This window comes from Stegodyphus dumicola, chromosome 1, assembly GCF_044657685.1.
Source record: "Stegodyphus dumicola isolate Sdum_Otavi_A_Nest chromosome 1, ASM4465768v1".
NCBI lineage: Eukaryota > Metazoa > Arthropoda > Arachnida > Araneae > Eresidae > Stegodyphus > Stegodyphus dumicola.
Genome location: NC_140768.1, coordinates 245,813,458 through 245,835,342, shown reverse-complemented (window position 1 = coordinate 245,835,342; position 21,885 = coordinate 245,813,458). Strand labels below are relative to the sequence as shown.

The 21,885-nt window shown below is 35.4% G+C and overlaps 1 protein-coding gene across 4 annotated transcripts in view; it reads right to left on the bottom strand.

Moving 5' to 3' along the window:
* LOC118184357 (venom protease-like) overlaps window positions 1–21,885 on the bottom strand; it is a 195,107-nt gene that overhangs the window by 29,137 nt on the left and 144,085 nt on the right. For all 4 annotated transcript variants that reach the window (XM_035354012.2, XM_035354013.2, XM_035354014.2 and 1 more), the window contains one exon: window positions 7,699–7,981. In XM_035354012.2, the coding sequence (XP_035209903.1) occupies window positions 7,699–7,981 (283 nt within the window). The remainder of the gene's footprint in view (window positions 1–7,698; window positions 7,982–21,885) is intronic.

The following is a 21,885-nucleotide window of genomic DNA, read 5'->3' as shown; positions in this document are numbered from 1 at the left end:
TTTACTATCTTTTCTTATTTTCCACTTCCGGCCAGAATTAAGTGCATTAACTTGTTTATGCAAATTGTACTTGCTAACGCCCAAGTATTTAAGTTGTGGCTTTTTGCCAAGATTTAGAGAGAGAGGGGGGAAGTGAGCCGCCTTGTCACTGCATTCTGTACAAGTTTTCAATCAGTTGCTGCTTGTCTTAAGGCCAGAGTTTTAATCCTCTTGATATTTAAAACGTATTGTAGTTTCAGCAGTTTGCGTACTACATACTTAACCTTTTAAAAAAGTCAGACTTAGTGTTAGGCGTTTGTAAACTAATTCAAAGCTAGCTTTTATTTAGAATTTTAGTTAGTAGTTTTATATTCTTATGTTACGACCACAAGTGGTTGGCCTCTGTATCCCGAAGTGCCGGAACACCTGTAATCTTATAGAGAATAAAGGGTAAAGTAAACCTTTCCTGCTTGTGTCGTCCATTCCACACATACTTGAACATAGCTTGAGTAAGCTCCCAGTTCCTATTCAGGACACATCATGTTTCCAAAGCAAATAAAAAGACATACAAGTCCTGACAATGCTACCTACTTCTATCATCTTCATGGATGATCTGAGAGAGCTTCAAAGAGGCGAACGGACACCGAAATTTGAGACTGTTTGCTGAAAAGGAATGTCCTGACCTTTTTGTTTTCTAGGCCTACGGAAAGTTGGAAGTTCGGAACCATCCTGATGGAATTGCTGTCCAGGGGGAAAATTGTAACCTGACCCCGTCCTCGATTCCTTACCATAGTTCATTTCACTTTGACTTTTTTTCTTTCCACCGATTTTTCTGAATGTCAGTTACTTCACCTGATTGTTGAAGTTCTCTGCGTAAAACCATATATATTTCAAGAGTTCCGTGTTCAAAGAGATAATTTCATTTTACTTCAGTAAGGGTATGGGGGCGCCACTTTTTAATTAATTTAAAGGTATGCTATTTTTATAGTGAAACTTCTGCTAATTATGCTAACAAGCCACCTCCTAACATTATAAATAAATATTGTTATTATCATGGCACTTCCGAAATGTACTTCGTATCAAAATCACCACGAATAAACGTTAGATTGTTTACTTACTTATTTGTATTTGTTTAATTTTAAATAATATAAGCCACAGGACCTTAGAAATAAGATAGGTTTTTGCCATACTATTAACAACACAAAGCAAACATTTTATACTTGTATTTTGAATTGTTGTATTTTTATGTTCACTCTGGTAAATACAAAAATTGTTCTTGAATGTGATTTACAGAGTATAGATGTCGTATTGCACAAATTGTAAATGACATATGTTATAGTATTCTATATTTAATATAGAACAAGAGTGATAAAATAATATATTTTCTAAGAATACCTTATGCACAGTAAAATAATAATTGTACACAACAAAGCAATACATAACAATTTTCCATAACATTATGATGCTCGTTTTGCAGCTCAGTATTTTCATTGTGCATATGCTTTCTGTGTGAACCGACCATATGTTTCTGAGAAAACTAAGATTTAGTACGGAGAGCTTTACGCAAATGCGATCTGTAAATAAAAGTACATTTTTGTAAAATGATATTCTTCATTTGGCTAATACGATGCACAGGGTTTGTGCAAGCCAAGGTTTTGATCTTGAATATATCGTGGCAATAATCACCATACAAAGTTTTCTTTTCTTGCGTCAGACATGTCCCTTTCAATGATGTTCGAGGGATGATTGCGGCTTCCCCGCTCTCTCCAGATGAGTATGCGATGAGAATCGCTACTCAGACTGAATCTGCTCTCATCTGTAAAGAACACTCGTCCCCATTCATTGTCTCTCTAACGCCTTCTCCGATGGGCAGGCGTTAGAGGTACACACCGTACAGGGCGTCGTGCAAACAGACCACCACCGTGCAGTCTTCTGACCACGGTAAAACGCGATATCGGTCGCCAGTCGCCTGTGTCGTGTGTCTAGCGATTTCTCCCGCTGTCTGCCGCTTGTTTCTTCTGGCCTGTAAGGCAATATACCGGTCATCTGCGGGTGTGGTTCCTTGTGAACGACCACTACTAAACCCCCGGATAGCTGTTCCTGTAGTTTGAAATTGTCTCCAAAGTCGTGAAACGATGCTGTGAGCAATTCCGAACTCTGCAGCCACACTTGTCACACTGCGGCCTTCCTCCAACTTCCCAATGATTCGACCTCGGGTAAAAGCATCCAGATGTCGTCTAACAGATTGATTATTCGCCATTTCTCGCTGAGGCAGCAACTCGGTGTGATTTTAACTGCTATACGGCGTGCAATCTCTTTGCCAGAAATACTGATCTTACACCGACAACATGCTTTATACTACTCAGACACTCCCCCATTACGTCTACCTGCATATCTGCGCATGTGCTACCGTACATCACCTTACTTAATCTCCTGATTGGTCTTTCTGTCCGCTCTGCCTCTTCGTTCAGCTGATATGCTAATTTGTCGACTTCGTCCTTAATTTTTGCACACCAGTGTAGTAAGAGGCCTACTTCAAAATTTTGATTCAAAATTATTTTCGATGACTTAAAAAATATCGAAAGCAGGAAATCTACATAAAATATGCTATTTCGCAGTAACATTCGTATTTATTCAGAAATATGTTTTGAAATGCATCTTTGTTTACTACACTGGTTTTCATTCGCATATTTTAAATGCTGTTCAAAGTAAAAATATTTAAATCGTGAAGTCAATAAATCTTAGTCAAAAGACAACATACTTATGGAATAATTTTCAAAATTAATAACTGAAAACGATATACGGAAATTCAAAGCACCTCCTTGAGGTAAATTACATTTTCAAAAATAATGTATCATTAAATCTTTTTCTCTTTAAAAATAAGGTAAACGAAATCCTATATATTATAATATTTCATTAGTGATGTTTAAATTGGCATAGAAATATAGAGGGCACCAGTTATTTTCCAAACGGTGAAGCAGGTATTGTCTCCATATACTAACTATCTAAAAAAAAACAAGCACCGTACAGGGTTCCAGACTAGAGTCCACCAAGTATAAACTTTTGATCCATTCCACATTGCTGGCACTTCCACCGCCTGCGGCTCATTTGGAATCCTCTTCTTAGGTTGGGATACTTTATTGGCATCTCGACATATTCACATGGAATTACATTTATAATTGTTACATAATATTGTTGCAATATTATCTGGTTGCTTGATACTTTACATTGCAGTAATTTTGTTGTACCTTTACAAAATAACACATATAATATTTTTGCTTTCTACGGGTTCGTGGATTTAGAGTGATCGATGACAACACTTGATGAAGAAACACAAACGCAACTAATTTATCAGTATTACACAGGAGAGTTTCAAAGACACGTTTAAAGGCGTACCAAGAACAACAACAACAACAAAAAAAAAAAAAAAAAAAAAAAAAAACTACGATTAAACACGCTGAAACTATCAGCGACACAGTCTTCAGGCTATAACGACGAAGACAGCTTCACGGCAAAGAACTAAAGTATAGCTTCCGACTCGGTCGATCGCTCTCAAGCTAATCTCTAAACTCAAAACACGACATTGAGCTCAAGATACTCGTCACGATAAACTGCTACTTCTCATATAGCCAGGGTTTATATAGCTTTTGACGTGCCTTCTAGAACATTCTGGAGAAAAAGGGTAGGAATTCGTTCTAGAATGATCTCGCTCAGTCTATGACATATCGTCAATTTTGTCGCCAAATGGGCGATTTCGCTCCAAATATGGCAACCCTTACTTTCCCTATAACTTTCTGGCAACCCTAACCCCGCTTTGCTGGGAAGCTATCCCACCGCAGCAGAGCACTTCGCTACAATATACATACATAGTTACTGTCCTTTTACACTTAATTTTGAATTTACAGTGATTTATAATTAGAATTTTTAAGCGTATTTTGCATTATGTAATTTATTTTTTATTAAGCATTATATTTAGCTTTAGCAGCAAAGTTTATAGTTAATCGCTCATTTGCAGTTAATAATTGGTTTTTTATTTGTGGTACATAGAATAGTTCAGAGTATTGCATAATTTAATTAAAACTAATCGTATAGAGTGTTTGGCATTTTCCATGATACATTTTACTTTCATTATTAATATTAATTTGCTGCACATAATTCATCTTCCGAAGCTAAGGTTTCCACCATGTTTAGAATTTTCTTAGGTATTAATTTTTTATTGCTGCATATTTTAGGAAACTTAGCTTTTTTTAAGAGGAGTCAATCTGTTGTTGGGCAGTCAAACAAGTGACTCTCAGGGTCGCCTCTTTGCCAAAATATTCCCTAATGATGTGAAATAGTGTTCCTCCAGTTTTGTAAGACGAGCCATTGAGCCAGGTCTCGATTTACAACACTAGAGGCCCTAGAAAAACCTTTTTCGAGACTAAATTTTTCAGTTCCCTCTAAATTTCTTCCCAACGACTAACTCTTTCTTCCCAACCACTCTAAATTTTTCAGCGCAGAAAATATTCTAGAAGTGAAGTAAAAGTTTATATATTTTCAATATTATTAGAGGATTTGGAATCCTCTTGAAGGTGGAAGCGCAGCGCATATGCCCCCGTTGCTCCTATAAAATATAAGCCCTACTTTGAGCTCGCTTTCCTTGAAACTATATCTGATGCTCAAAATGTTCAATAAAAATTTAAATTTTTATTTTGCTTTGCAGTATTCTGTAAAACTTTCGTAAAGTTTTGTTATCCCAAAATTTCCAAATTAGTTTGATTTTAAATCAAAAAGCAATCTTAAAATACATCAAAATTTCTTAATTATTCATGCTGATATCTAATAACTGGCATATTCGATACTTTTTTAATTGATTTTTTGGATGTACAGAATTCTTTCATAAAGATTGGCTCATTTTGGGGAAGGAATCTACAACAGGCTCTTCATTTATCCTATATTCAGATCCTACTTAAAGTTCATGTGAAACAAAGCAAATGCACGAACAATGCAACTAGTCTTTCGAGAAAAATAGGCGATACTTAAAAATATAGACTACTAATCTGCAGATAAAATCCAGATAAAATCCACAGAAAAAAGAATTTCTTGCCCAAAATCTCATTGTCAATGATTTCTGTATCATCACGGCTATATACTGAGGAACTGGAGCACATACCTATAGATACCGTGTATCCAAGTATTTTTAACAAGTGATATGCAGGGTACACCAAAATCACCAGACTTTAAACAATTCATAAAAATGAACGATTTACCATAAATGAATGTAGTTTGCGTAAAAACTCATGTGGTGTTTTTTCCCATTAACCCTTTCTAGCACTCTACCTTTTAAAGTCGGAGTTTTGATAAAACAAAGATAGGCAGGTGACAGACACAGACACACCGGGTCTTCACCCGGTGTGTCTGTGTCTGTCACCGAGGTCCGAGAGCAGGTCCGGACACCCGGACGGCTTACATAGACTAGTCGGGTATCGTCCGGATCCCGCAACTATCTGAAGCTACACTCCGAAAACCATACAAGGGCAAAGTACATGGCCATACAAGGGCAAAAAAAGATAGGCAGCCTAATTAGGCCCAGAGAAGTACACAAGTAAAATTTTGTGAAGATAGCATTTATTGTTTTAATTCTGTGGATGTGCCCAAAGCGGCACACTTATTGAATAGAGCTTCGAAAAGAGTGCAGAAACGAGCATTGCTGTCAATGAAATGACCGATGAAATGCGGAGAAACAAAGAATACAGACTCTCAGTTGTTCTAGATTATCGGTGAGCCCGGTCTGAGTACACCTAGGTTCGCCATTTGATTTTAGGCAAGATTTCAAGGTAAAAAATTAAAACTAATATAGAACAAGGAGATTAGCATACAGCCAAAAAATAACATAGAAATTTCTGTTCAAACAATTCTTTTTATCCCCTAAAAAAATCTGGAAGATTTCGTTGAAAAATGAGGGTCTTAAAAAGCTAAACATGGCTAAAATATATGGACTGTTTTGTGTTGAGCTGCCATCTACTATAAATAAGGAAGGTTCAGAGTAACTTACAGTAACATATAAATCCTTTTTCATTAAAGTTTTCTGTGCGAACAGAGGGAAATTTTTAGGTGCGTCCAGACCGGACACACTGTGCCGCAAAGTGTTAAAACATCTACCGACTGGTAGTGCTGCACCGTAGGAAGTCCAGATATCTAAATAAGAGTAGCTTGAAAAGTAGATGTATGCCTACAAAACTTCAGATTTATTAGACCATATTTTACAAATAAATTACTACAAATTCAATTTGGGTGATATGGTGTTTCTGGTAAGTTTGTCCTTCTGAGTGGGGAATCCGTTGTGGTAGGTACCTTTATGGCAGTTTCGTATACAGAAGCAGTTGAAAACATGTTGAAACCCAATGACTGCAACAGCGCTAAAACCTCTTGTTCGGTAATTTGAGGAATCCAGGAATGTATTCGACGCACCATCGTGAGTTGAATCCATGTAAATACAAGTGGGATCCGATGGTACAAGCAGTTAGTAGCATTAGCAATATTCAAGAAAATGCTAAAAACTAAGAGTCTATCAAATATTGTAGTGGTGTGGGTTTTGCATGACATGTTGCAACTGTATCCCTACAAGCTGCGATTGTAATTCATTTGCAGACATATGATAAAGGATTCGCCATATAGGCCTTGAAAAATATATCTGATAAATATCCAAGGTAAATGTTGAATATCCTTTTTACAGATGAAGTCCAATTAGCCCTGAATGAGACTATTGATCCTTATATATGCGCAGAGGGAGCATCACTGCTGATATGCAAAGGGATCATTACTATGCAGAACGGTTTCATGGCATCCATATCCATAGCCAATTCACTTTAGAAACGCCATGAAGAACTATTGGCTATAAAATGAGTTCCATGTCACAATAGAAATTAAAGGAAAATGTTAACAAACAATAGTACCATGTCTGAGGAAAGGAAACCTCACAGTGTCACGTTACTACAAGACACAGCAGGCCGTGTGAGGAAGTTCCATTATTACGGCATTTTGTCTGAGCTATTGGTTAGTTTCTTATACCCGGCTGTTTGGTTCCTCGTTCGGTGGACTTCATGAATTTTTAATTACGCATCTATTTAAAGTCCTTGGTGTATAACAACGGCCCCTAGCGCATTCTCTGAACAAGCTCACAGAATTCGTTTTCCTATTTTTGGGCCATACTGAACACTTAGTAATACAAAAATCGTGTAATGAAGCAATTGCATTGTATTTAAATTGCATTTAAGCAAGTACAATATTGTTAAAAATCATCCGAAGATTAAGATGGCAATGCAGGGCCAACTGTAACGGGCCTATGAAATATTGAAATAATTATTTTATATTGCCAAAAATATTCGAATTTTGGACATGAACGTGGGTGCAAAATGCATTTTCATAGGGCAGTTAGCGTATTTTTTCATGAATGTTTAACATGTCCAGTGACTTTTGGTACACGAGCATATCAAGGATTGTGTTCTACATTTTAATCGCTTCTCTGAAGCAAAACGTTTTGTATAATAAATGCTTATATGAAGTGCGAATCTTTTAATATGTAATTTGTTTTAGGAAACATTTTCTCATTTTTAACTCGGGAAACCTTCAGGAAACTTTCTTCCTTTATAGAACATAATTAGAGGTTCAGGCGTCGCACGTGTCATGCACTTGCATGAGATCCGACTCATCAGTGAATGTATGAAAAGAAATACTTACCATGAATATCCGAATTAGATGATTGTAAATCAAACGGTTGATTGTCAAAAGGTGGTTTATAGCCAATAATACTGTCTGGTCCACTATAAGAGATATAATGCAAAGGCGGTGATTCAATGATGCTGGATATGTAAGTGTCCATTTGGTCGTTGTTGATAACTTGTTGTGGTGCAGAAGAAGAACTGGCTACTGTAGTTGTTGAAGGAGGTGCAGGTGTGGTGGTCGAAGTATTGTTATTAGTAGACGGACCTGCTGGAGAAGTTGAAGGAACTGCAACGAGTGTCTAAAATGTGAAAGAAAATAGTTTCGCTTAGTAATTTAAAATAATCATCCAAATAACGAAAAGAAATTTATTCCATATAAGAATGAAAAAAAAATATTGTTCTTACAGTTTCAACTGTTAGTTAATAGAGTTGAAATTGTAAAGAAATGCTTGTTTCTTTCATTCTTACATTTAGAAATTTCAACTCTCTTATATATATACAGTTTCAACTCATTATATAGTATACTATTGTAATAGATATGAACTAGCAAATAATTGATTCATGTCATAAATTAGGATATATGAAAAGCGTTAGACATAAGCCCTGTAAAGGAAATGATTCTACTAACTAATATTTAAAAAAATCTTCTTCATATTTAAAGATGCCTAGTGGAAGACGTTACTTATGGAAGAAATCGAAAAGAAAATGCTGCTGTAGTCAAAGTTTTCAATTGCCTAGAGCCCAGCTTGCTACGAAAATTAATTGCATAGTTCCCAAGTTTAGGGATTTGAAAGCATTTTGGGTTTTTTCCATAAGTGAATCAAAAAGTTAAAATTGCACTCTAACAAAAAATTGCCGAATTGTCTTAAGAATTTATAAATAAGTATCTCTTAGCTAGGCATGAAAATGATAGAAAACTTACAATGAGAAAACATTACAGACTGGATCTGGAACATAAGGTCTGCTTATGTAACAATGTTTGCTTAGCAGATGAAAATGCCCAAAGGACCCATTTAATCATGGAAAGCAAACAGTCCAATGAGTCTGACAAAGGTCGCATCATCGCTTTCAGGAAATGGATTAGTCTGTATGAATCTCTCAGTACGACAATCAGAAAAATTACACTCTCAGATAGCATTGTTATCAATGGTTCCAAGATTACTGCACTGTATGTTGTCTACTGAACTTTGTTCTAACAGACAGTCTGTTGCCGCCATGACAGCAGGGGCAGGCTTGGGATTTTCAATCGTGGCAAATGATATTTGCCTCATAAATACACAGTTCACTATCTACTATTAGAGTCACACCCAGAAAAGTGCCAGAAACCCAAGTATCCAGAAATACCCCCCGTATCCTGAAACCCCGTATCCTTATATAATTATCCACGTATCCTTATATAAAAGTCCTTCCTGATGATATTTATGTATTCGAGAGTTTATCTTTATAAAATTCTCTGAAGAAAAGAGTATGAACTTGTATTCACCGTCTTAGACCAAATTCAACATAGTTCTAAATAAAGATGAATATATTTATGAATGCTGCACTCTCGCTAGCTAGAAACTAGGAAATCGGCATTGACTTAAATCACGTATGGAATGGGTTTAATTTCATAGTTATTGTTAATACATAAAGCGTTATTTTCTTTATTTTGAATTTATATATTCCTCAAGAATATTTCAAGAGAAAAAGATGAAAAGACAAAATATTAAGGCAAAATACGAAAATAAGATTTTTTAACGAATATTTATTTAAACGTTTTTCAAATATAGTTGTTTGGCAAATTTTATCATAAAAACCATCACAGCTCAAATTTTTACCAACCAAAAATCAAGAAATCACGAAATGGAATAAATCATTTGATACGAAACGTTTTTAATCAAAGCAAAATTTCAAGACTTCGTTTAAAATAAAACAGACTTATGAATAAAATTTTTAAAAATACACCTATGGTTATTAAGACTTAAGAGGACGTAAATGGAGTTTTTAATAAACTAAATAATTGAAATTCTTCAAACTCGTGTTTCATTTTCTCAACAAATAAATAAATAAAGACAATTTGAGTAACACGTTTAATTTTTTGTGCATTTATCCGGAATGTTTTTAGATCAAACATATACAGAACGGAATATTATTTCAAAAGTTAACACAGAAAAACGCTAAACATTGAATAATAAATTCTGTTCAGAAATTAAAAAAATTCAAAAGTTGCTTATTTAAAAATGTTTCAAAAAGCTACTAAAAACTGAACATATTTAAGTTACTAGGTGTAGGTATATTGCTGATTCAGATGCTATGGAACTAAAAAAATTCATCTGAAAAAATCTGAAAACTTTCAGATTTTATATTAAGCCCAAAATGGCCTTTTTTAACGTTTTGTGTGTTACCTTTATTTATTAAATATCATGTCTTCGCACTTAACCCACATGAAATTCAATGCAACAGCAATATCATAAAATATTTAAAAACTGCATATCTTTAGAATTACCGATGCACAGTCTCGTGTGCTTGAGATAAAAATGTTTTTTCCATGCAGTTATAAGGTATTTCTGCCTCCTTCCGGCATGCTTTCGTGGTGTAACAGTTAGCTCACCGGGCGCGTATTTGAGAGGCGCAGGTTCGAGTCCCGGCGAGGGCATTGCTCATTTCTCCTTTTTGCAGCTTCAAAATAATCTAATGTCTCTACAGTAGCGCTCGAACTAAATAAAGTGGTGGATGATGATTCTTCACTACCAGGATTTGGAGACTGGGCCCCTTAATCCCCAGTCGCCCTTTAAAAGGGGGAGTATATAAGATAGTTCTCCCTCCTTCCGGTATGTTTTCCTGGTATAACGGTTAGCGCACTCGGCGAATATTCGAAAGGTCCAGGTTCGAGTCTCAATGAGGGCATTGCTTATTTTTCATGTCTCCAGCCTCAAAATAACCTAATGTCTCTATACAGTATTGCCATTGCCAGCTTTGAAATCGGTGAGTTTGTTAATCAAAAATTCGTTAAAGTTTTACAAAATTTGAAATAGATGATAAAACAAATTCGAACTTCCAAGTGCCCATTTTCCTTTGGACTACAGTATTCGAAATTTAATGGCTCTAAGTACCGTATTTAGTTTCTTTAAATATAATACATGGCGATAATATTTGGTGGCATTAGTTTGAAAAGTGAACAAAAGCAGAAAGTGAAACAATGCAAAATGCCGTTTTGAGACTAATAGCCCTTTGGGTCTAACGCCCTATTGGGCGAGTTATACAGTTTTTGAAATTCGAATCTTTTTAAAAATTTGTGGACTTTGAGAACTCTGAAGTCCCAACATTAATTACATTTTTTCAAAAATATTTATCAGTATTTTTCTGCTGATGCGAGGATTAAACATAAGATCTCATCAAAATTCTACATGAGTCTATATTAAATTAAGCGCTCAATAATCAAATAATTATACATTTTCCTTCCACGTCATTTAAAAGGTATCACGAAAGCGGAAGGTAGTAGTTTCTGGGCTCATCAAATGATTAGCTACCGAATGGCACGAAGTAGATGTTCTCGTTTTGCTTCGGCGAACGCATTTGTTTTTCCAGTATTCCATTCAAATGAAAGCGTGAAAAAATATCCAGCTGATTTTCTGGGTCACTCCATCCATTTCTCTTTCTTTCTTCTGCGATACCTCCCTTCCTTTTATTTAACAGGCCAGCGCATTACTAAAAATATTGATTCATGATATCAAATAAATGATCAAAAAGTTTTCAAAAGACTGTCGCTTCAATTTCTAAAATAATTTTTTCTCAACTATAACAACACGTCTAAATTTTACACTGGTTTGCAAAGAATTCTCTGCGCGTACTTTTATGGTATAAAAAGTTATGCCATCTAGTTTCCACTTCAAATATACGTGGTTTCGTATTCGGAATAGTTGAATTTGCATATTTCTTGGATTAGAAATGTGTAACAATCTCTACTAGGAACTAAAATCTGGATGATAAACACGTTATCACTATATTTGATCAATTGGGTCTCTTATATCTCCCCAGTCACTCTTCATATAAGAGAGAATGTTAAGAATTGTTTAATCCGTGCGTACTTTCCTGATGTAAGTAATTACCACTGCAGTTAGCAACTGGAAGATCCACGGTTCGAATTCTGGCGGCATTGTTGATTTTTCATTTTTCATAAATTAGAAAAACCTAATAGTTTGCTCAAGTCATGCTTTCGGAACTCGAATTTACACCGTATAATCTCTAAAAATTCAGGATTAGGAGTATAAGTTACAACAAAGCATAGAAAGGCCACCTGCCTAAAGGGAGGAATGACTTGAGCATGTAAGGATTGACTTCGTTGCTAAGCGTGTAAAGATTATGTTAATTTTATTAACAGTTAAATTTTAAGTTCCTTTCCTGTCAAATTCTTAACTTCAACTTATTACTTCCAGCCAGAACGTAGTTTTGGAATCTTGCTGAATATTTAATGAGGAGGAGCGGTACTCAAACCACGAAGTTACTTACAGAGTCAGAGAGAATCAGAGTTTTTGATTCACGCGCGTCCGCCTTTTTGGCCACTCTCTCTCTCAAAGCTGTTATTACGCTTGGCCATACTCAGGCCCTTGCTAAGCTTCGTAGTCAAATAAGTTAAGGGGCCAACTCGATTAGAATCTTGATAGCTTCGGCTATATTTCTTTAGTTAATCTTAGTTTTAGTTTAATTCTTAGTCTCTTAAGTTCAAGCCCGAATGAGGGCTTTGCTTGTACACTCCCAGGCCGAGTTTTGTTGCGGCTGTCGTAGGCTCAAAGTACACATGCGAAATTCTGAAAAAAATTAGACAGAAAGGTTTAATTGATATGGCCCTAAAGTAGAGGTTTCTACGTTTTTTATTTTCTTTCTTTATTTTTGCATAATTTTCAACGAGCAGAGAATCAGAAAAATATAAATTGAAAGATATTAATCATTTAGAAAACGTTACCTCAATTGGTCAATAAAGACATTCTCAGATTCTTTAGTTTCTGTCTTTCCTATCTGACGCATTTACTAGATGGGTTTAAATGCTTTGGCAGGATGTTAATAAGTGTCAATCTTCTCATCGATCTACTATGTCTAAAAATAATATTCATCTAGCGCAACGTACGGATGAACTCAAAATGTTACTTGGAATAAGAAATATGACCTTTGGAACTAAGATTAAAGACTATTTTATACACTGGTAATGTTTAGGATGGTTGTTGATATAATGCAAAATGTTTTCAGTTGATTCGATTTTAACAAACCTATAACTCTGTAGCACAACATATGCTCTTCTCGATTAAATTTCTGAGGAATTATCGTATTCCTTCTTGACGAACAATCTTGATATAAGTGGTCAGTCCGTCCAGTTAACAAATGAAAGGTTCATGGTTCGAAACTTATGATTACTTCCAATATTCCATTTAAAAGAATATAACTAAAAGAGAACATCAATAATAATTAAAAGTCATTTATAGTGTAGAACAAAATTTTTATGCTTTGTGATTTATCTAACTCGTGTCACAATAACATCAGATCTGATCCACGAATTTTATCATGACAAAGTGAGAAGGAGCGCATCTATCGCTCGCATGGGCCTTGGGCAACTTACAGGTGACAGTACAAATTTACCCAGATCTGTCCCAATTTTGAAGGAGAATCCCCTCCAGGAGGCAGATTCAAGGGTTTCTCGGGCCTCTTTCCCTAAATCCAAACCTCTCGAGAGGGCATTTGGAAGGCTTGGTATTTTAAGTATCCCCATACGGCAAAGACACTTAGGAATCTCCAAACTTCCCCCCGGAATTCGAACCCAGGCCCAGCGATAGAGTAGTCAGCATTAATTGCTCCGGTTTCCTGCTGCGAAAAATCCAATACTCTCTGTAATTTAAACCGGGTGGCTGTACGAGTACCCGAATTTGAGCATAATTATTTACACAATATTTAAAACACTTTTTAACGAACACTCAGATTAGTATTTGAGAACAAACCGATATAGTTAAATAAATGTTTCTTTTACAATAAATAAGTGAGTGTTTCTTCACAACAAATAGAATGGCCTATTAGTAACAAGTATTTAAGAGCATTAGGATAGGTATGAATCATAATCTATAATAATCGGATTCTACAATGTAATTCCTTTAGAATATATGGCACAATGTGGGATTTAACTGTCTGTAGGAAGATATGTATTTGTTTGAAATGAAGGCTAAAAGATATGGTGGTAATTCTCTTCCTTTTAGACGATGAGAGTTACTTTAGATAAGATCAGAGGATCATGCATGACAATAAGTATGAATATTATTAAAGAAGTTAATGGGTCAAGATAGCCTAATATTTTCCTAATTTCTGTCAAAAACTGAATTGAATAATGATAATTGTTTTTAAATGATTTCGTTTACATGTATCAAATTGCATCTGAATTTCGAATAATAAAGGCTGCCAAATCTTTTAGAAGGTATGGCTGTATTGAATTTAAATACTTGTGGAAATATATTTAAAGGTGGTAATTGTTAAAAATAAGAAAACGTAACAATCTTCCGACTGTAATATATCAAGATTCATACTATCTTCTTGATGCGATGTGTAGAGGAGTGAGCAGGAAGGAAGACTAAAGAGTATGGCAACAGCATTGAAGGCGGGGTAACTTGTAGTGAGTCACACAATATTTATTTGCAGTGAAGGCTACTGGTAAGAACGTAAGACGGTGGAAGTTGGAGAGTTACTCTAGATGCTTAACATGAAATTCCCGTAAGAATAATAGTAAGAATTTCGCATAAAAATGACCTGGTAGACTAAATAATATTGTTGAAATTTATGGACAAAAAAGAGACATTAGCTGTATAAGATATGCTAAATTTTTGTCAAAAGGAGAATTGGGCAATGATCATGTTAGACTAATATTAGCTGTATAAGATATACTAATGTTAGCTGAAGGAGATGCCCTAAAGTTTTGTCAAAAGGAGAGTTGGGCATTGATAATGTTAATTTCAAATGATTTCATTTTTATGCACCACTAAAATGCAAATTTTGCATGTAGTATTTGTTAGAATAAGTAATTTGTGAATACTGCAAAAACAGTGTAAAATTTTAAATGAGCATTTAAATGAGAAGAAAAATCCCAGAATACTTTTTAAGAATTTGAAAGAAGTTCAATAAATTGTATACGCTTGTATAACAGCCGAAAGTCTTCAACTAAATCTGAGAAATTAAGGCAAAGGTTTGATAAATCACGAGCAAAGTATTACACTTCCTGCAGAAATGTTCAGTCTTGTGTTACAGTAAATGATTATGAGGCGGACATGATCGATGCCCAAATACGCCAGAATAGACTCCTCAGATTTCTTATACCCAATTTACGTTTTATAAAATCTTATTTTTTTTCTGCTAAAGAGATTGTTATTCAAGCGAGAATATGAGTCATAATGACAATTACAGCCAATATCAAGAAGCAAACTAAAATTCCGGAATCTTCCTTATTGTACGCAGCGATCTTTTTTAATTAATAGGATTAAATCCACTCACTTATTTTTTATTGATTATATTGCATTCATATATATATATATATAGGATTAATTTTATAGGATTAATTTAGAACTAATTTTTTGGAATATTATATATTTATTCATGATTTTAGATACTTACATTTAATTTACATATGCTCTCAGAATTTAAATGACATTGTAAATTAGTTCGCAGAATAATTAATCATTTATTTGTATGCAATTAAAATTTCATAATTTAAAACTTAAATTTTAATTAACTTTAAACTTGCTTTATACGAAAAGAGAATGCTTGTTAAATTCAATTTCATTCCTTGCAGCAATTGCGTAAGATTATTCAAATTTTTAAGTTTAATTTAATTTAACCTTACTATTGATTCTTATGAAACAATATATATATATATACCAAAAGAATACACAGTATTTAATACAACACGGTACATACTTTCACCATAAAATTTCAGCCCCAGACGAATGTTAGGCTTTTTAGAAACCCATCGATGCCCAAACCTAACTCTGACTTTCACTGTAACTAGACTTGACTGACATTCTAACAAGCCGAATACTACTTGATTTTTACTTCTGCAGACACTTTACTGTTGTTGGTTTGCGTTTAGAAAATTACTAGTTCACATCATCATGGAAAAAGGATCATTCAACTTTACTGTCATTAAATGTTCATTATTACCGAGCACCCTTTGTTGAAGGTCACCATTTAGCATTTGGAAAGGAAACCATTTTAGAAAAGCTTCTGTAAAATCCGCCATGATGCTTTATTTATGAAATTTCCCGTGTTTTTAAAGCACGAAGACAAATTGAGTGCACTTCTTTGGTACAATATTTTTAATTAAGTAACTTTTTTAAAGAATTATGCTGTCTCTTTCAGCTGAATGATGCTGTAGATTTGTAGGAGTTTTTTTTAAATCTTGAGTGGCTACTCTGTTCAAAGCGAACTTCATCATAACTATACTCTTGCTATTTGAAGTGAAGTATTTCTTGGCTAAAGGAAACATAATTGAAGATTCTCCGTATTTCTATAACGTAAGTAAAATTTTCATTGTGGACCATTGTAAAATTGGATTAGACTAAGCCTTTTCCGAATTAAATTTAAGTATCTGTGCAAAGATAATATTTAGATAGTATAAGTCTTGAATTACATACCCCCTACCCTCCAACGTGGTGTCCGCCGAAAGCTTCGCAGCAAATACAGCGTTGACGAAAGCTTCGCGGAGAAAACAAAGCAAGGCGAAAACGTCATAGTACTAAAACATCGTGGTACAAAACAGTGTCACTGAAAATAAAGCGGTTCGAAAACTTCGCAGTTTAAAAAATAGCGCAGTAAAAATCAAAGCTGAAAACATCGCTTTAAAAAACAAAGCACCTACAAATTATCGCATGAAGATAAAGTCGCAGAAGGCAGTATGTAGCAGGACAGTAGTAATGTAGCAGAACTCCAAACAGCACAGCTAACTGGGACTCAGTCCATAACGAATTTTAAAAAAATCCCCAAACCTGGATTACACTTTTTTCTGTAAGTAAAATAATATAAACTGCAAAGGTTACAGTTTAAAACTTTTTAGTTTTAAACTGCAATTAAAACTGAAAAGAATTACAATGTGACGTTCCTAACAGTAACATTTTAATTTTTTACATTCCTTTATTTTTATGTTGGCTTCTGTTACGGTACCGCGTCCAATTCAGAACGTATGCAAATCGGTGTTTCTTGAGAGCAAATACTGTAGTTCACGAACTTAAGCTGATGCCAGATCGTTGAGTTAGTATTACTGCTCGAGAAACTATGTCGATGTTAGAGGTGTTTCATCCTTTTTAGTTGGGCTTAATGCTGAGTGTCGTTTCTGGTGCGTAAGTGAAAGTTTAAGAGATAGGAGAACTTGTAGATTTTATTCTTTGAATAGTTAGGGATAAAATATAGATGCCAGACAACAGGCAAGAGTATAAGGCCGCTAAACAATGCTAGTTTGACTCAGGATGTATTAATTTATTAAAACGTTTGAATACTGTTTTTATGATAAAATATAATTACTTAAAAAAGCAGTTGTTGTTTATTAAATAATGCGTACAGAGTTACAAATAAAAGGGAAGAACATTATTATTTAAAGTTTTGAATCAGATTATGGAATGGTAAAGATGTCAGTTTTAAAAATTTTACGGTTGCCAGATTTCCTATTGCCGTCGGCAGAGGAAACAAAATACTTGTAGAGATAACGGAATACTTAGGATTAACTTGAGAATTTAAAAAAGAAAGTAAATATTTACATGCTTCATTGGTTGCGAAGTCAAGCTTCACGAAGAAGGGTGTTGTTGAAACATGAAGTCACATCTATTATTCTCTTCGTTTGACATTTATAATTAGATTTATTTCGCATATTGCAGCTAGTGTTATTATTTACTGTACCTCATTTGTGCGATGCGTTAAATCCTCAATCAACGCATTTATTATAACGTCTGTACTGTTTTACTATAATAATTGAGCATACGATACCTTTTCACAGCAAAATGATGTCCGAAATTTCTTGCATTCTGACGTAATTTTCAAAGATTAAATTTTTATCAAGTCTGTTTAACCTTCCATCTTAAATTCCTGTGTGTTGACAGCCAAAATATATAAATTCGTTTGTTATTCCTCAATCATAATTTTATGCTTTTGTCGCGAGACTCGATCACATTGGCACCCACCAGCGGCTGAATGGTAAAGTCTCTGAACACTGGTAGTTTTCTGTCTGTGGCTCGAATCTCGGCAAATGGGCTTGGGCCATTTCCATGGTTTTCCCCATGTTGTCTATACAAACTAATTTTCCTTCGAAAAATCCTCTACGAGGACATTTCTTCATCTCGGTAGATAGCCCTCAAGTGCTTTCGCATACTCAATCTTGGTGATACAATGATCACCTTGGTGACTTTTAACATTTTCAAAAACTAAGTATATGAAAATTTTGACTGTGACCAAGTAGCGCTGTATTGCCAAATCTTGTTATGTTTCACTATGTTTAAAAGTTTTAGTTATAGAGCATTAGCAGTCAATTTTTTATATTATGTATTTCTAGATCAGTAGATTGATATACACTTTTGTTTTTCAAAAAACTTGCGAGTTCAAAGCTGAAAGACCTTCCTTATGAGTGATACCAGTTTGTATTTAGTTACCCGTTAGGAAAGTTGCGCAAACCAGCCATGTAGCTAATCTGTTTCCTTGGGATTCGAACTGCTAACATTCAGCAGTCACTGGCAGTCATTCAGCTATTTGGCTACTGGTGGAATCTTGCGAGGTATAGAGACTTTTTTGGGTAAGACTTGTTAAAGCATAATTTACATTTCACTGGCTAGGAATTTTTACTCTACAAGACAATATAAAAAGTTAGATTTTAATTTTAGAAAATATTTTTACATACAAAAGCTTAAATTGCTTCTAAAAATATTTCTACCTTATTTTGAAGAACATGTTGGATCTCTAGTTGATGAAACATATCTAGAATCAACTTGTATTTGCTTTTTCCAAAATTCTGTACGTATTAAGTAATCTTGAAAGCTGATTTCGTGAGAACATAAAATCAAATGCATATTCTGAACGCAATGGAAATTACCTTAAAATATTTTTTTTTGTGAAATTATTATCAAAAGAGATTTAAAAATATCTTAAAAACGATTATTTCTAAAAATGTTTGCCTTATATCTATGTTTAAAGATACAATTAAACTTATAACATTAATAACGACCACAATATTAATCCCTTATCACGGTATCACGCTGTTTGTGACCTATCTAAACTTGACTATATTTAAAATATTTTTATACACGTTTTCGATAACTAAAGATAATATACAGTAATTGAACACTGAAACTGAGAAGCTTGTCCATTGCCAAAAAAGCATTCAAGTAAGTATTTCATTTCAAGCAAGTATGTGCATTTTCCGTTAAGGACACCATTTAGCGTTTGGAAAGGTCACCATTTAGCATTTGGATACATATATTAGAAACAGCGTATATAGTTTGAATTTCCAGTGGCTTAACAGTTTCCTATTAGCTTAACAGTTTGAAGAGCATAACGCGCCAGGCGGCCTTTCATTCAGGCAACCACAATCGACCGAAATTCCGATGTTGTTTTCTCCCCTAAAGTATGCAGTAGCAGGTGCAATTTCCCCAAATGCATTGTTTCAATTTATTGCAGACAGCTTGTCCTAAAAGGATTTATTTATGGTTTCTTATCTTGATTTGTTACGAAGTAGAAACGATGTCATTTGAAATCTTCACTCTTCTTCATGGTTAATGGATGGGGAGGAGAGGGAATTGCTGTAACACTTGAAAACCTTTTCGGGCGGTTTGGTATTTTATGCATACAGGTTAGCGAAGACTTCGGTTTTCAAAGAGTTAAGAGCATACGTACTGTGGGTCGTATCGCCGCAAATCAGCCTCTTGCCCAGTTATACACCTATTGTCTGAATGTAATAATTCCTGAGAGTACATTAACTAGAGTACTTACTGTAGTGTTTGGGTGAGGCTGGAAACTTTATGAGAACAGAAGTGTTATGTTGTGCATTTGTGATGCATGGGACACCTTGTGCGCATTAACTTCTAGATGTTTTATCGCTGAATTTTTCTAAAGGTTAAGCAATATTACACTGCTGGCCATTAAAATTGCAACACCAGGAAGGAATGATCTGAGGAACTTCGAAATCACATGAAAGGAAGAAGAGGTTGAGATATGCAAATGATTAGTATTTCAGCGCATTTAGACGACGCAGGAGAGGGAAACGACATCTGAAGCACTGCATAAAAGAAAAGTTGTGCAGTGGATTTCTCATTCGAAAAGTGCTTTGTAAGGACGAAGTTTGCTCAGAATATCGTGTTATGTTTCGAATAATAAAAAGAAATGTTTACCACAAAGTGTCGGATTTCGATAGAGGCAGGATTGTTGTTGCCTATGGAAAGTGTGGATTATCGTTCCGTGATATCGTCCTTCGCACTGGTCGACATCCAATCACTATCATGTGAATAGGGAATCAGTGGGTTGTTGAGGGTTATACTAAACGGCATGCATGATTTCAACGCCCTCCCATGAATAATTTCCGAGATAAGGGATATATTGTGAGGTCAGCCCTGAAAAACCGTACAGCCGCCTCACGGACCATTAGTCAGGAAATAGGCATATTTGCAACACTCCCAATATCCGCTCGTACAGTGTGTCGATGTTTGCAGCAACCATTATCTTCGGCTTCCCTTAACAATGCAGCATTAGAGAGAGACGAAAACTCTGGTGCGCCGAACGACAAGGTTGGAGTGTCACAATGTAGTCTTTTCAGACGAATCCCGGTTTTGCGTGCAGTATTCTGATAGCTTTAAATGTCACTGGAGGTTCCGAGACCACACGTTGCCTGCTTGCTTTCGATATCGGCATAGGAGCCCTGCACCTGGTGTGATAGTTTGGGCAGCCATTGGGTACACGAAAGCCATCTCTAGTTCGGATCGACGGAATTTGAACGCACATCATTACATTTCTGACTCCTTAGGTCAAGTGGTTGTGCCCTATATTCTAGGCTTGTCAAGCACCATCTTCCAACAAGATAATTCAAGACCACATGTTGCACGTCTTGCTCTGACCTTCCTTGATACACAGTATATTCGATTGCTTCTCTGGTCTGCATGGTCTCCAGACCTGTCATCCATTGAAAATATCTGGTCATTGGTTGCTGAGAGACTATTACGCCACCCTTCTCCAGATAATACTGTAAGGATCTTAAGTTTTACTAACGTTTATTTTATTTTAAATCTTTACTATCACTTCTTATTTTCTACTTCCGGCCAGAATTATAAGCGTGAAGGTTTTTATGCAAAGTTTGTCTGGCGAACGCCAAGTATTTAAGTGTGGCCTTTTTGCCAAGCGAAAGAGAGGAAGCAGTGAGTCGAAGCAGGCCGCTTACCTTAGAAGTTACGCAGTTGCTGTTTGCCTTCCAGGCCAGAGGTTTTAATCCTCTTGATAAATTAAACGTATTGTAGTGTTCACAGTCTCTGTGCTACATACGCTTCATGTTATTATAAGGCCAATCTTCCACGTGTATTATTCTAAAGTTAAATTAGAGTTTAGTTTTATTTTTATACTTTTACGTTAGACCCCGAGTGGCGGGTCATTGTATTCCGAAGTACGGAAGTTATTGTATATAGAGAAAAATAAAGGGTTTTGTATACCCTTCGTCTGTATCCTGTTTACTTACCACAATTAGTGAACATAGCTTTAGTAAGCTCTCTGTTCCGAGTCAGGTCCTTGTATGTTCCCGAAGAAGGTTAGAAGGAACATTGAACCTGATAGTGGCGCCCAACGAAGAAGAGTAACCATGGCCGAGTTTCAAGAAGAACCTGTGCTGCCTGCAGAAACGGCTCAGAATCCAGAAATGCCAGCTGCCGCCCTGGAAGGATTTGGTTACATCGTCCAGACCATGCGCGCTTCGATGAAACCAGAAGCAACGTTTAACGGAAACTCACCGGTAACCAGTTTTTTTGGAAAAATTGGATGACCACTTCATGCTCTACCCCATGCACGAGTTTCAAAAAGTTACCTACCAGCGCTTTGAGGGGCCAAGCGCTTAACTAGTTCAAATGTATAGGCAGAAGTCTCTTGGGTCAAGCAGGAAGTCCCACCTATACTTACGAAAATTTCAAGATTGCCCTACTAAAAGCCTTCCCTCTTGTAAGGGATCGTGCGAAATTAGAAACGG